This window comes from Scophthalmus maximus, chromosome 1 (genome assembly GCF_022379125.1).
Source record: "Scophthalmus maximus strain ysfricsl-2021 chromosome 1, ASM2237912v1, whole genome shotgun sequence".
NCBI lineage: Eukaryota > Metazoa > Chordata > Actinopteri > Pleuronectiformes > Scophthalmidae > Scophthalmus > Scophthalmus maximus.
The window spans coordinates 8,673,451-8,685,747 of record NC_061515.1 but is presented as its reverse complement, the minus strand read 5'-3'; the positions used below and the strand labels follow the sequence as shown (position 1 = coordinate 8,685,747).

The 12,297-nt window shown below is 39.0% G+C and overlaps 1 protein-coding gene across 33 annotated transcripts in view; it reads right to left on the bottom strand.

Annotated features, from left to right (window-relative positions):
• Positions 1–12,297, bottom strand: part of LOC118291873 (focal adhesion kinase 1-like) — a 55,126-nt gene that overhangs the window by 24,140 nt on the left and 18,689 nt on the right. For 12 of the 33 annotated variants that reach the window (XM_047332648.1, XM_047332615.1, XM_047332606.1 and 9 more), the window contains 14 exons: positions 10,290–10,377; positions 9,915–9,994; positions 9,634–9,696; positions 9,453–9,507; positions 8,934–9,074; positions 8,389–8,466; positions 7,556–7,663; positions 6,784–6,901; positions 6,358–6,409; positions 5,483–5,553; positions 5,056–5,073; positions 4,313–4,369; positions 2,578–2,598; positions 902–999 (listed from right to left, as the gene is read on the bottom strand). In XM_047332648.1, the coding sequence (XP_047188604.1) occupies positions 902–999; positions 2,578–2,598; positions 4,313–4,369; positions 5,056–5,073; positions 5,483–5,553; positions 6,358–6,409; positions 6,784–6,901; positions 7,556–7,663; positions 8,389–8,466; positions 8,934–9,074; positions 9,453–9,507; positions 9,634–9,696; positions 9,915–9,994; positions 10,290–10,377 (1,048 nt within the window). The remainder of the gene's footprint in view (positions 1–901; positions 1,000–2,577; positions 2,599–4,312; positions 4,370–5,055; positions 5,074–5,482; positions 5,554–6,357; positions 6,410–6,783; positions 6,902–7,555; positions 7,664–8,388; positions 8,467–8,933; positions 9,075–9,452; positions 9,508–9,633; positions 9,697–9,914; positions 9,995–10,289; positions 10,378–12,297) is intronic. The other 21 variants (XM_035620385.2, XM_047332664.1, XM_047332653.1 and 18 more) reach the window with 7 other exon arrangements.

Genomic DNA, 12,297 nt, shown 5'->3' with positions numbered 1-12,297 from the left:
AAGCAAAACCACATGCTCAGTATTCAGCAAATTCACTGTCTGCTCAAATAGCTCAAATGAAAATAAGAAACTCAAAATCAAAGTAATAAGATTTGATGTAACCCAAAATTACCATACGACTTTTATGCAGTTAAAATATAGTTAAAAAAGCATGTTGGTGTTTCACCTATTCAAATTAAAACATCAGATTACTATAACATCAGAATCAGAATCAGCTTTATTGGCCAAGCATGTGTAAACACACAAGGAATTTGATTCTTTGATAACTGTGGAATAATTAACAAGATACTATATATACAAGTAGGAAGACATGGCAGAATGTGTATGCATACAATGTACAGTTTTTACCTTGACTTAGATTTTTAACTGTATAAAACTAGTAATGTAATTTTGTGATTAGCATGGTAAGTATGTATACTTTTGTTCGCTTACAACTATACTTTAAATGTGCAGTTATTGTGATATTGTTCAAGTTTGGTTCATTCTTTCTAGTTGGCTTCAAAGTGACTGTGCAGGGAGAGTGTGAGAGAGGACAAAACACACAAACCACAGTTTTGTACAAAATTGACATGGATTTGCATATTTGCAGTCGACCCCTTACATGTTAAGGACCATCGTCCTGTATAGTAGGCTAAATTGATAAGATCAATTAATTGGATTTAAATCTAAATCAAAAGCTACAGATATTAAAAGCTCTTTTACTGCTACGCCTTTAACAACACAGTGTTAGACGGAGCAATCTCAGAACGTTAAGTGTCTTTAATACACACGGAATCACAAATCAGACCCTGTGACACACAGTTCATGAAGGTAAAGAAGGCCAGTGGTGACCTTCATGCAAAAAGTAAGAAAATAAATTTAAAGTATGTGAATATGAGACAGAGAACAAGAAACTACATACCGGGCTGATGTAGACTCCTTGGTGGACATCTCCAAACTGACCCTCACCTATGCAGCGTCCCAACTCAATGCGATCCCGCTGAATCTCATAGTCCCGTGCTAGATAGACAGTGCAGACGAACATGAATGCACAGAAATACAGACGCACAAATGAGGACAAACAGAGAACACTCCATATAATAACACACATTCACTTTTCAGTCAGGCCTTGCATTTACCGAGCTTGTCAGAGTATTTTGCCCAGTGCACGTTTTTTTTTAAATCTGAAAAAAACAAACAACTGCAACATATTCTGTGGATTATCAAGTTTTGAAACCAGCAATTAATAGTTACTGGGAGTTAAAGAAGATGCACCTTTGTAAATCTTTCAGACACAACCACACATTGTAGAACACATTTCTTAATTTCATGCATGGAGCATTTTGTAATGCCATTTTTTTAGGGGTTATCTGAAACAGAACAAATGAATTATATACAAATAAAAAACAAATATTTTGGAATAATGAAGTTAATCCACCTCTCTGCTCTGACAAGCTTGGCTTTTTAGCAATCAGTATAGCTCAGTGTCAACAGCATGCAACAACAACATCAGCAAACCACAGCCAGACATGCCATGTAACACGGACAAAACAACAGCCAGTGACACCAAATGTATATATGAAAATTAATTGCTACGTAATTTCAATTGTAATGTATGGATAAAGTCAGGTTGATTGTATAGGAGTGAAACATAACTAAAGAGGACTCAAGGCTCAAGGGCTGTAATAGGACCAGTTTTATATTTGTTTGGTCCAAAAGGAATTTGTACATCAGTCAGTCATCTGGAATAAAACTGCACCGTTTCTACACAGAGTTTTAAGAAAACAGTTATCAAAAGCTCATTTATTGTCTGTTGAGAGGTTGTGGTTTTCTCTGCCTGTAAGATCGGACGCTGTTGATCTGACTTTGTCCATCGAATCAACATATGGATAGAACATACATGTCAGCAAGTTCTTTCTTTTATGCCGATCACGGTTTTTAAAATTTCCACCACATTATGCTGAGATTTTAGAGACAGTGATGCCAGGCGATATGAAACCCTTGGACTAAATATGGAAATGGGCAGAAACATACAGTGACACAAATGTACAGTTGGCCATGATTTAAGCGCGTGTGCTTCGTCTCTAAATGTTGCCCAAAGTCAGAAGTTGGACTACCCTGATTGTTCGAGGTTTGTCTATTTTAACCCTTTGGTCTCACTACACTTCCAAAGTTGTAAATAGAAACATGCACTGAGTTCAACACCTTTGAACTCTTGCCATTTTGTTTTTGCCCTGAGCAGTAAATGGGTTTCAATAGATGTGTTATTATGGATTTTTTTTGTTTCCTTAGAAAAATGTATCCGGACACAATTTGTTCCACCTTTTTTTTCTTAAACATTTATAATACACAACAAGGTTGATGTCCAACAACTGGGACTCAGTGCTGAAGTTACCACCAGTTTAGCCAAAAACTGACAGCACAATCATCAACCATCAACAGAGGGGGGTGAAATCAACAGGGTACAGATACAGAAATAAATGTATATATATATTTTTTACATTCAAGCAAAAAGTAAATAACAAAAGGAGCACAAAAACGACCAAATCAAAGAGCCATTACAAAAAAAACATACTTATGGTACATTCCAATCTTTACCTTGATCTAGTCCATAGTATTCTGGGGAAATGGGTTAGTGATAGGAGACAGAAATAACTAGCTGTGAGTACTGACATCCACAAATATTACTGCAGTCTTTATTAGTTTATCAGCTGCCATGATTGTGGATGTGACTTCGACGCAGCTAAGTTCAGTATGTCACTGATCATATAAAGTTAATGTGCTATACAATATTTGAAGCCTTTTGGTGTGTTTTGTCTGAAGACAGAATTAGATAGTGTAAACAATTCATTAAAAGGTGTGTTTTAAAAATGCAAACACAGCTTCTACACCAAATGTACCTCGTCTATCTTATCTTATTGCTTGGCAACCTGATATTTAACAAAACCAATACAGTCAGAGAATTAAACAGCTAAATCTGAGAAAGTCATGAAACATGTTCTACAGACTAGTAAGTAGCATGGATACAGTCATGATTTTTGTGTAGCACTCTCTGCATGCTGTTTGACTCGCTTGTTTCCTCGGTATGTGTTTTTGTTTACACATGTAAATCTAAATTCCTCAAAGTAAAGGCTGCAATTCATGAATGGTCAAAAAGCAAAGCCACATTGGAATTTGGTCATATGAAACAACTTGTGCTTATGATTCCCCAGGCAGCATTTTGAGGCAATTTTTTTTTTCTTCCACAATCCCAACCGCCCACAACGTTATTCACATTCACCTTTTCCCAGTTGCATTTCCCGACCTATCTAAAGGTGATATTGTCCATCTTCCCTGCCTCTAAATCTTGCCTCTAAATCATCACCTCTTAGCATTAAAGCTTAACATGAACAACAGTCCTAAAACTGGGGAACAGGCCCTACACAGCAACAACAGCAGCACAGCAGGCCCCCAAATTTATTCAAACATTTAGGAAATAATGCAGAGTGATGATTCATCAAAAAAGCTGATAGATATTTCAAGGCAAGATAAATTTCCTACTTAAAATTTAAATAATGACACGTCATCATTTATAATAGGGAAAAGCAGTCATTTGAGAATTGTTCACTGTAACAATGAAGCAATGTTCGTCAGAAGAAGTTGTGACAACTCACAAAAACAAATAAAGCTTTCTGGCCCAATAATATGTGGTTCACGTCATTTCCCCTTTTATCTAAGATTGCTACATATGGCCACAGAAAATGCAGATTCATGAAAACCTCAGCCATCCTGTTATCCACGTACTGAAAAAGAGTTCCATTGAAAGCTGAAGTCTGAATAGATTTTAAAACTAGGCCTAATACAACATTAAATCCACCTGCGTACTGTAGTTTGGTGTAATTCCCTAAACAGCTCTTATGCAACATCTAGGATACCTTCCTGGCTCTGCTACTGTATACAGTGATGTTGATGTGGTTCCACCCGTCCAGTTCATGTAATGTTCATCATGCTGATCATGGGACGTGGTTTGTGGTCGATATTTTTTACTTTACATCAACAAACATGAGGTAGAATATTTCCAAATGCAGCACTAAATGCTCCGTCAGAATCTGTGGACATTATCGTCTTCAGTTTAAAACTGATATCATGAGGAAAATGGCGATCTTAAACGCCCCCTTAAGACCTCTAATCCTCACTCTATCACCACACTGAGCATGAAACCTTAACACAGACAAATTACCGCATGCACACACAGTATGCTACACCATTATTAACAAAAGTCTGAACATATGTCACTTTGTTCCTCCACTTGTCACTTAAGCAGCCAACAATATTTGTGTGCGTGTCCACTTACTTGAAGGCATGGTGTAAGTGTCCTCCTCGTCTATGATCTCAGCATAGTCGTCCGTTTCTGCAGTGTCACAGCAAGGTGAGGAAGAAAAAACAACAGTCGAGAAACATTAAGTCTCGGTTTGAGACATAAGAGAGAGAAAGAGTTGACAGCTAAATCAAATCTCAGACATCACTTTGGTATGACAAGCAGAGACTCATGGACAGCACTCACATTAAACCACAGAAGTTATCTTTCTCAACACAATACAAAGTAAAAGTTCTGTTCTCAGTTCAAAACGATTTGGATCATCAGTAATTATATCTGAAGTTGTATCCCTTGTCTCTACTTCCACCACCTCCCACTTAACAAATGTAACTCAGCCTTCACGGACAGTAACAAAATCTCAATAGTAACAGAAACACACCATCATCAGACAGAAGTAACTTTCTAAAAGACTGTCACCGTACCTGACTCCAGACCCATTCACAACAATCAAAATGTTCATGTGCTACTGAACAACAGCTACTCACAAACGAGTCCAATAGAGTGTGAGAGAGATAAAGAGAGACAGACGTGAGGAAAGGGGAGGGATGGAAAGTTAATTCTTTCCACAGAAACAAGTTGAAGAAAAACAGGTTGAGTCATGGATAAGGCTGAACCAGTTCCATGCAGTGACTGCACACACACACACACAGAACATTAAGTGGAAACATAGAGCAGGAATTTCATTCCCATACTAATTTAACAGAAATAATATTGTTTACCATCGCCACTAGTGTGACCTGCAGAAGCCACATGCAGCAAAGAGGGAGGGAAAGGAGAGAATGATTAGTTTAGCTGTTATAAGAAATATGTTATAAGATATATTGACTACAAAGTCACTTTAATTTCATTCCTAGTAACTGTGTGAGTTTGTCAGAGGTCAGTAGACAGTCAGGGCAGCGGCAGAGTGACAGTGACTAAAGCTCTCCATGGGGACATCTGGCGAGACAAGGACTCTTCACTCCACACACAGATTAGGCTTTATAAGGGAAACAGGGTGCGGAAACATATCTATGGCCCCTTTATCTAACTCTTAGCAGTCACTGTCATTCATGACATTTAGAGCAGTGGACAGAGCAGACTGAGGCGAGCCGACAGGGGGGGAAACAACCAACTGGTGGGGAGAAACCCAGAGACAGGGATTTATACCTGAGACACAAACAGCTCTGGTCCGTACTCCGTCCATTCGCTTTTCCATCCGCTTCTCATGATTTGAAACCCTGCAGTAGGGATGAGAAATCATTTTTGGCCTTTGGTACATATCTATGTATTCTGAATGACCTTCTTTCTAGCTGCAGTTATGAGGATAGTAGTGGAATCAGAATAATGAGGGATCCTCCCACATCCTGTCACGTCTGCCGCTTTACAAAGTCAAACCCTTTAAAAATTCTCTACTAGAGTTTTCTAGAGAACTTTATTCACTATATGGGCACATCAAAGACAAGAAAAATGTATCATTAAAATAGTAAAACTAATTCTGAAATGCAAAACAGAATGACTGAATGCACTAAATCTAGACCGCAAAAGACAACAAACAAAGTTGTGCTGGTAAAAGGGAGGGGATCAGATGTTTTTTCTTTAGGGTCACTCGAGCTTTGACTGATTGTACACCTTTAACCCCTTTACAGTCACCTCCATTTCTGTGCAAAATACAAAGGTCACTGTTCTTCAAATCTTTCGATTACAGTCATAACCCTGGTCTCCTACTAAAGGCAACTTTTCCAACCAAAAGTTTTGAAAGAAAAAGAACGAGACATACTGAACCAAAGATATAGAGGCGCGAACATGGTAGAAATGCAAGTTTTTTTTTTATTCCCCCTCAGCTATTTTTTTGGGCATTAAAAAAATGGGTCGCAATGTGGGGATTATTCATTTTGGTGAAAAAAAAACCCCCACCAAAACTAGTGCTACCAAGACCAAAGCGTCCAACAGGTGACAGTAAATTTTTAAAAGGTTTTAAACATTACAATTTGTTTTTACTTCATAAAGTTATCAATTGGTATAAACACAGCCAGTTGACTTACTTGGGTATAGAAGGCAGAGCTCTGTCCCCCTCTGCAGAGACAAAATGAAAATCTGAATGAGGGAATACAACAGACTGGTATTTAATGTTAGAGCTACATCATCACTGTAAATACTCCTTTGCTGCCATTGTTATTTTTAGAGGACTAACCAAACAGGGGCTGGTTGTTCAAAGTGACAAGCATAAAGCCTCATCAGCCACAGTCGGACTTGACTACTGTTTGAAAGATGGCTGACAGCAATTTCAGCCCTGAGTACTATTTATAGTGTAAGGTAAAACATCACGTTTCCATCTAAATAAAGCAAAATAATATCCCATTAAATATACCACACAACTGCACAACTTAAGTTCTGCAAATGATCCGATGACATTCAATTTAAATGTACAGCAGCATAAATTACATATAAATGACTTGATCCTGCAGTACCTTTGTGGACTCTGACGATAAAGGAGTGAGGAGCTGAGGAGACGAGCCGACAGTATCCGTCAATCAGGTCAGCCATGTTTTCTGCCGTAGTCAGCAATGCCGTGGTGACTGTGAGAGGCTACTCTCACACACAGACACACACGCGCGCACGCACACAAATACACACGCACACAAACACACACAGAGGGATTAGTGTAAGTGTGGGACAGAGAGTTGCTTCACCGCGACACAATAAGAGCTTTATTATTGAGAACATCTTCTTCCAGTGCACATACGTATACATACTTTTTTACACACGCAAAAACCTACGCAGATACTTGTGCACTGATACACACATGCTTTTCCTAATACACGCCTCCTGGGAACACATACACACCCACTTTCGACCGACACACTCCGCCTGACACTCAAGTGTAAATGGCATCAACCGCCTTCACCCTCCCATGTCCTTCCATGTTTTCCTCTCTCCCTACTCTTTCCTTCAGTTTCAATGTTTGACAAGCAGAAGCTATCTCTTTTTTTTTATAAAATTTTGAATTTGATATAAACAGACAGTGGTAGAAATCTGAGTTAACAAAAATATAAAATACAGTTTTGGATGAGAATATGGGCACACGTTCATGTGATTTAACAATTTTATACATTTGTGATTAATGCCAAATATAACATGAGATATTAATCCAAACATAATATCCCCACTCCAGGCAATAACCAACCTACAGTGGAAAAGCTGATGATATAGTATGCAAGGTTTATTTGCTTGTGTTTTTACCTCTGGAGCTCCGGCTACATTGAGCTGCAGCATGCCTTTCCTGTCCTTCTCTTCCAAAGCGGAGTACTGGATGGACTGAACCTGGTTGAAGTTAGCTAAGTGTGTCGGCTGCAGAGACAAAGACAGAAACACAGACATATTAATAATCACGTGTAACATACTGCATGTGTTGGTGCAATATATTCAGCTCAGTGGAAATTATCTTTTTTGACTGTAGATCATTAATGCCAGAACTTTCAGGGGTGAAATCATTTTCTTTTTGCATTAAAGAAGTCTTTTAACACTTTATGTCATCAAGGGGGAATTTTAACGTGTTAATAAAGGCCATACGCGACAAGCTCTCATAAATTTTTCAGGCAAAGATGAATACGTTAAATCAATCGCTGACATTTTGACAGACAGTTGGTCTTAATTACGGTGTAATTTAATAACTAAATCGGAGCACTGGAGTTATGGATATACATACCAGGGTTCCCTCCACTTACAGCTGTCACCACAGTGAGCACCTCCTCCATGCAGCTGCGCAGTTTTCATAATATCATAATATGTCACCTGGTGATCGCACAGCTGGCTTTTTTTTTAGCTCACACTGTCTGTTTTGCTACTTAACCCACCAGGCCACTGGCATTTCAAGACTCTTTTCAACTTGGTCAACTGAGGACACAGGAGAAAACCTGTCTATCAAAGAGGCAACATAAACCAGAAGGGGGCAGTGTGGGTGGCTAACACGGAGACCTCACAGTGATCTATCTTAAAAAGCATGCAGTGTACTGTAATGTTGACAGGACATTTATCAAATGAGAGAGTGCCATGTTGCGTGTGTGTGTGTTCACCGTTGAGCCCTTATCTGTGAGGTAGCTGATTCCTTCCTCTGGTCCGATGGCTAACTCTACGGATATTACCCAACTAGACTGAAGAGAGAGAGAGAAAGCAATTCAGCATTAAAATAGATAATAAATATCATATTTCATCCTATCATCTGCTTTATAAAGTCAGACAATAATGGCAATAATGCAATATAGATGGAATAAAATAGTTGAAATATTTCATCTATTTTCACTCCTTTTTTTATATGAGTCTTCTAAGACAGAGGGTTGTTTGCATTCTGCAGATGACAGCGATACATTGCTGTAAAGAATAATGAATTAAAACCCATACACTGGCACTAACCTCTCCTTGTATGGTTCTGGCAGGCCATTTAAATTAAAGATGAAACCTCACTCTGCAGGTTCCCTACTCTGTGCATGTTAAACAGGCTCCAACCTTCCAGCCCCATGACTTTGAATACATTTTCAACTACTGACAATGCACGAATGAACTTATTTTTCTATTCATCTTGACATGCGACATCGTGTCTATGCATTAAGTGTCACCCTACCCCTAAAGCACATTTGAAGCACTCCTTGTCGAAGCGGTAGATTGGAGAGAGTATCTCAAAGAACTTGTGGATGCTCTGCTCATCGTTGAAGTTGGCAAACTGCTTAAAGGTCTGCTGGATCTGCTTACGAAGGGTTTTTGCCTGACGGAGAGCGGTGAGAAGGAAGAAAAAGAAGAAAAGAAAAACATTCCCAAAGGGTTAAGTCTTTCTGGGAGGGCATTGGTGCAGAGCCAAGAAATGCGCAACAGTCAAGTGACAAGGCACAGTGCGAGTGACAACAGGATGTTTAACTTAATTAAAGAGAATCAGATAATCAGACATTCAGCCAGACATCCATTCAGTCGTCAAGTTGCTCTCACTGCCTGTCAGCTGATCGCTCAGTCAAATAGCCATTAGCTCATCCTGCTGCCTCTGTCACTCCTCTTATCAAGCAATGCAACTGAAATTGGAGACCCTGAGCACATGGACAGATGAAAACCAACATTTGTTTGTTTTTCATTAAAAGTGGCTTAACCTCACCTTGAGAGAGTCCAGCAGGCTCTTAGGGAAGAACCTTCTCAAACCAACATCTTTCCTAAAAAGACAAAAAGCATCGCAACCTATATCTTGACATTTTTTGAAGTTCACTTTCATACAATTTGTTAAAATACGTTACATTTAAATATGATTAACATTGTGGACAAGATTAGATAAATCTTACTCTAGTAGTTCATAGTTTGATTTCTTATCCAGGGCGTTGCCTGGCATCTCTCTGAAGAACCTCCTGTATCATTCACAGAGAGAAAGAAATATACTTTATACTTTAAATAAACAGGATTAAATGGTTATAACTGAAGTTTTGAGTTCAGGCATTCTGGGAAAACCATTTTTTTGTCATCATTGCAGCATGAGAAATAATGTTTGTGTGTGTGTGTGTGTGTGTGTGTGTGTGTGTGTGTGTGTGTGTGTGTGTGTGCGTGCAAGCGTGCATGCGCGTCTTACCTAATTTCTAAACATCCCAGTTTCAAAGCAACATCTTGATCCACCTGATCAGCTATATGTTGCATGTAATCACTCTTTACCTGAAGAAACACAGTGTAGAAGCCCGACATTTTTTAACAACACAACACATAAAGATCAAATTTACCACAGGTAAATGCTTTCAATTTAAAATATGTAGTCTTATGTATTAATGTCATGTAAGAGCAGAGTTAAGTGTGTCAGTTACGTTTCTGTTTATTTGTCTGATTCAAGGACTTCATAAAAGAAAAGTGATGGAGTAGGTGACAGAACAGATGATTCATTAAAGAACAAACAGGTTCAAGAAAATGTTTTAATTGTCACTTCTCTTTCTGTGATCCTGCTCTGTGCTCTCACCTGATGATAGAGGTAGTTGAGAGAGGGTTTGTCTTCAGAGAAATGGCTGAGGTAACCTTTAGGAAGGTACCGTATCCGCAACTCATACCTGAGAATGACAGAGACAAGAGAGATAAACAACCAAACAACAAACACTTACACACTAATTCACTAACACACACATCCTCCACAAGCATATATAATGAAATAACTTGCAGCATCTAAATTCCATGCCTGTCTGACGCATAAGGACAGAAGGAGGGTGCTTACTCATTCATGCAGCTGACGCATACAAAAACCTCAACACATATTAAAGCCCAGACTCTGGCCCAATGTGAAGTAAAGAAGAAATGAAAGGCATGACAGTGTCAATTTTCAAAAACAGAACACGCAATATCCAGCTGCCTGTAACACTGACGTTTGTATTTCACGTTGGCAGATGTTTGAATGATAAAGAAAATATTTGGATCAGATAAATACTACATCTTTTTCAGAGATCATGTATAAATATCTTGTATATTGTCAAAATGATTTTTTTGTGTGTGTGTGTGTTTGATGACAGCTGTAACAAACACAAATTTGCCTTACTAAGCAAAATGTGTCAGCGACAGAAGAGCATCCACGGATCTGGTAAATTCTTTGACAAAGTCACTTCAGCTGGCTGGCTGCCAATCAAGAGGCTTGGAGTGAAAATGAGTCTCAGTTTTTTAAGTTTTGAATACTTTCCTTTCTACTCATGATGTGGCACAGTGGTTTTGATATTTCGCTGACATTGAACTAACTGAATATGACTCCATGAAAAATAATGAGATTCCAGCTGTTACACTTGCCAGTTAGCTGCCTGTCCAGATGTGTCATCACTGTTTATAGTGATATGTTATTTTATGACTGACATATTGCATTGACTACAGTGGAGAGAAAAGGGGTTAGGGGAATAGTGAGCTCCAAGCTGCTGTGATGCTATGTGTCTGTAGTTAGATAACAAAGGAAATCAAGGTTGAGGACAAAATGAATAAAACATCCCTGTTCTATAATGAATGAACCAAAAAGGGTGCGAGAAGAGAGAAAATGATGGTATGTTTGAGAGGGGAAAAAAGAAAAGAGATTGGAGATAAGGAACAGGGGGATGAGAGAGGGAGTGAATAGGAGTGACTGTGAGTGCACGAGACAGAATGAGAGAAAGCATGCGAGGGAGTGAGAGAGGAGTGAGACAGAGTCAGTCCATCCCCTGGGCTACTGCTGCTGTTCTAACAATAGCTTGGCAACAGCAGAAGCTCCTGTGGGCTTGCAGCCCCGCCGCCCCTTCGAGGCAGAGCTGCAACAACTGGCAGAGCTGCTCTGCTGCATGTTAGTGGTGTGAACAACAGGTTCATTGTGAATACATTTCAATTTTAATGACTTTGGGTGTAACACATCGACTGCAGGACAATGGACTGAATTGTAAGAGGGGCTGCTAACAATATCAGCGGAGTGTGGCAAAGCGCCTGCACAGTTTGGCTGTATGTGGAAAACTGACAGAGCTGCATTCAAATAACGAGCAGCACAGGGAACCAATGAATTTTCTTCCTTACAGAACAACCCATCAGGCAACTGCATCAAACAATTATGAAGATTAAGGCTTAAAAATAATTTGAATTCAATAATAGGCAACGAATAGTACCACCAAGAACTAATCGTTGCATGCAGATGATGTGCTTATGCGATGAAGGCACCTTGACCAGATGACTTAAATGTATTCATGACAGGTGCAAAAATAAAAGAGGGGGACTCAATATTAAATACTTGGCTGTAATATCTTTTTTGCTGCTTATTTACTGTGTGTTTCAGATGTCAGTCTTTGTAAAATTGTTTCATTGGGACCATATGTTATGTAGCTGTAACCTTGTAAAGTATAAATAAAATATGGCTGGTTGGCAGGTTTATAGCTTCAAGTAGTGTAGCTTCTGTGCAGTCCAATGGGGCACTTGGAAAGATTAATTGTTTATCATAACAATCTACGTCTCGTCCTCCTCCGAAAAGAATCAAGTTT